Source organism: Propithecus coquereli, unplaced genomic scaffold (assembly GCF_000956105.1).
Source record: "Propithecus coquereli isolate 6110/MARCELLA unplaced genomic scaffold, Pcoq_1.0 Scaffold10, whole genome shotgun sequence".
Taxonomy (NCBI): Eukaryota; Metazoa; Chordata; class Mammalia; order Primates; family Indriidae; genus Propithecus; species Propithecus coquereli.
Genome location: NW_012133858.1, coordinates 1,425,661 through 1,428,057, shown reverse-complemented (window position 1 = coordinate 1,428,057; position 2,397 = coordinate 1,425,661). Strand labels below are relative to the sequence as shown.

Here is a 2,397-nt window from a genome sequence, read left to right as displayed (position 1 = left end):
CTGGATTCATTAGGTCTGGGATGGCTTCTGAGAATGTGCATTCCCAGCAAGTTCCCAGGTCATGCTGATGCTGCTGGTGTGTGGAACTACTGACTTTTATCCGGCACACAGTAAACTCGCTGTAAGTGTCCCATGTGCTATGGGTATCTTCAACATCATCATCACTGATATTGTTGTCTACCTGATGGCTTTCATACTCATCCTTCATCACCCAGCTCAGAGGCCACCTCCTCTCAGTAGTTTTCCCAAATCGCCTGCCTCAAACAGAAAGAATTGTTCTCCCACCTGGGTTTCCTAGCATTTTGTGTGTAGAGCAGCACATCGCCTGATAGACACTGCCCGAGAAGTGTTGGTATGAACTCTTTCGCCCCATCCTCTGCCCATGCCCTGCCCCAGTAGGCCATAGGAGCTCTGTCAGGGCACAGCAGTTTCCTGTTCATCTCTGTTTCCCCAACCCAGAGCACAGAGCTCAGCACATAGAAGGCACTTAAAATCCGTTTATTAAAATTGCTCTCAGTTTAAAAAATATATTCACTTTCTCAGGTGATGCCTTCACTCTAGCCAAGTACATTTTCAATATCTTTAATGCCTTCTGACAAGACATATACCTCTCCAAAGTACAGCAATACATTTACATTTCTGCAGACAAAATTGGGTATCTGACACCTGCTTTGCCCCAAACGCTATTTTCTATTGCAAGCTTTTGCCAAAACATCCCATAGTCTGGATTTAGGCTTAATAAGAAGGTATTGCAAAATAATAATAATGATGACATATTCTGAATTCAGCACCAAGCTGAGTCCCTAACTCTCTTGGTCCTCCTCGTGTGTGCAAGGGGCCGTGGTAGCATTGCCATGAGCAATAAAGCGCCTCAGCACAGAACAAATGACAACCTCACCAAGTGCCCTTCCTTTCTTTCTTCCTAGAGAGTTATAATTTTTTGGTTCTCATCATTTCTTATCATTTCTACATATCAGCAACAACCTCATTACTGAAAATATATCAGTTAAAATGATTAAAAACTCAGCCAGAAGTACCTCAGCATATTGTTATTTATACATATTATTATATAAGCTCACCTCTTAATGGAAGAATCCCACATCTGTCTTGTAAATAGGAAATGCCCCACCAGCTCCTGCTAGAACCCAAGGAGTCCCGCCTATGAATCCACTGTTGAGAGTAAGAACTAGGACTAACTTTCAGATGTTTGGTGGGATGTGAAGACAGCCCAGGGCTGGGGACAGTGGCACTGGGAAGGAACACAAAGGAATAGACCGAAGGATGCTTTGCAGAAATCAGTGGGATTCTGTGACAGTCTAGAGAGATACTAAAGGAAAAAGGGAAGAGAAGGATCAGAGATATCCTTGAAGAACTGTTCAAATCTGGGTTTTATGCTGAACTTCCTCACACACAAAGAGGGCATGATACATTCTTATGTTATTGGAGAGAAAATTATAGAGAGCTTCTATACCACATCAGAATTGTGTGATTGCTCCAGAACCAGAAACCCAATTTCCTATCTCTACAGGTTGAAGATTGCTGGTTTTTGTTTTGTTTTGTTTTGTTTCATTTTGTTTTTTGAGACGGGGTCTGGCTATGTTGCCCATGCTGGTCATGAACTCCTGGGCTCAAGGGATCCTCCTCACTTAGCCTCCCAAGTAGCTGGACCTGTATGTGTGCACCACCAAGCCTGGCTGAGAATTGCTTTTAAACCCAAACATTCAGGAAAATGTTTTGCAGATAAAAAGCATTAACATTACTCCCATCAGCACAGGAACAATTGTCTGGGTGACAGAGAACCTACTTTTCAATCTCCTGCTCTCTGAAGGCCCACTCCTTCCTCTCCATAGCATTCATCATCCTCCTCCTCTTCTCAAACTGGGAGGTGTCGCTCAGAGGGGGAAGAGCGGCTTCCCAAGCACGCTTCTCCCGGGCTCGTTCTATCATCTCCACCTCAGCCTGGCCTGCTGGGAGACCTCGACCTGGAGGATGAAGCAGCACGTCTCAGAAACAAACGGGCAAACCCACGTACCTGCCAGTATATAATTTACTCCCTTTCAGTTCTTATCCTCTTCTCTAAATCCAGGGGTTATGTATGATAGGATAAAATGATGTTAGAACACCTACAGATGTGCCTCAGAGCTTGTGCAGTCTGTGCCCTGCACTGCCTCTCGTTAGTGATTGAGCCATAAGACATTTGAATCCATCCTATACGTAAGATGCTGGAAGGAGTGGTCCAAGTGACCACCGAATAATCACAGCTTGGAATGCCCTGTAAGGAACAAAAGTACATTTTGAAATATAAGGAAATATCTAAGTCTTGAGGTGGGAAAATATGATGAGGGGTAGGGAATTTGTTAGACAAAGGTAAAAAATAGATACTTTTTTATTATAACA

The 2,397-nt window shown here is 43.6% G+C and overlaps 1 protein-coding gene across 1 annotated transcript in view; it reads right to left on the bottom strand.

Moving 5' to 3' along the window:
- The window catches only part of MAATS1 (MYCBP-associated, testis expressed 1), a 125,470-nt gene that overhangs the window by 98,291 nt on the left and 24,782 nt on the right, over window positions 1-2,397 (bottom strand). Inside the window, 2 exon segments of the mRNA XM_012639500.1 lie at window positions 1,080-1,249; window positions 1,805-1,982. Of these exon segments, the coding sequence (XP_012494954.1) occupies window positions 1,080-1,249; window positions 1,805-1,982 (348 nt within the window).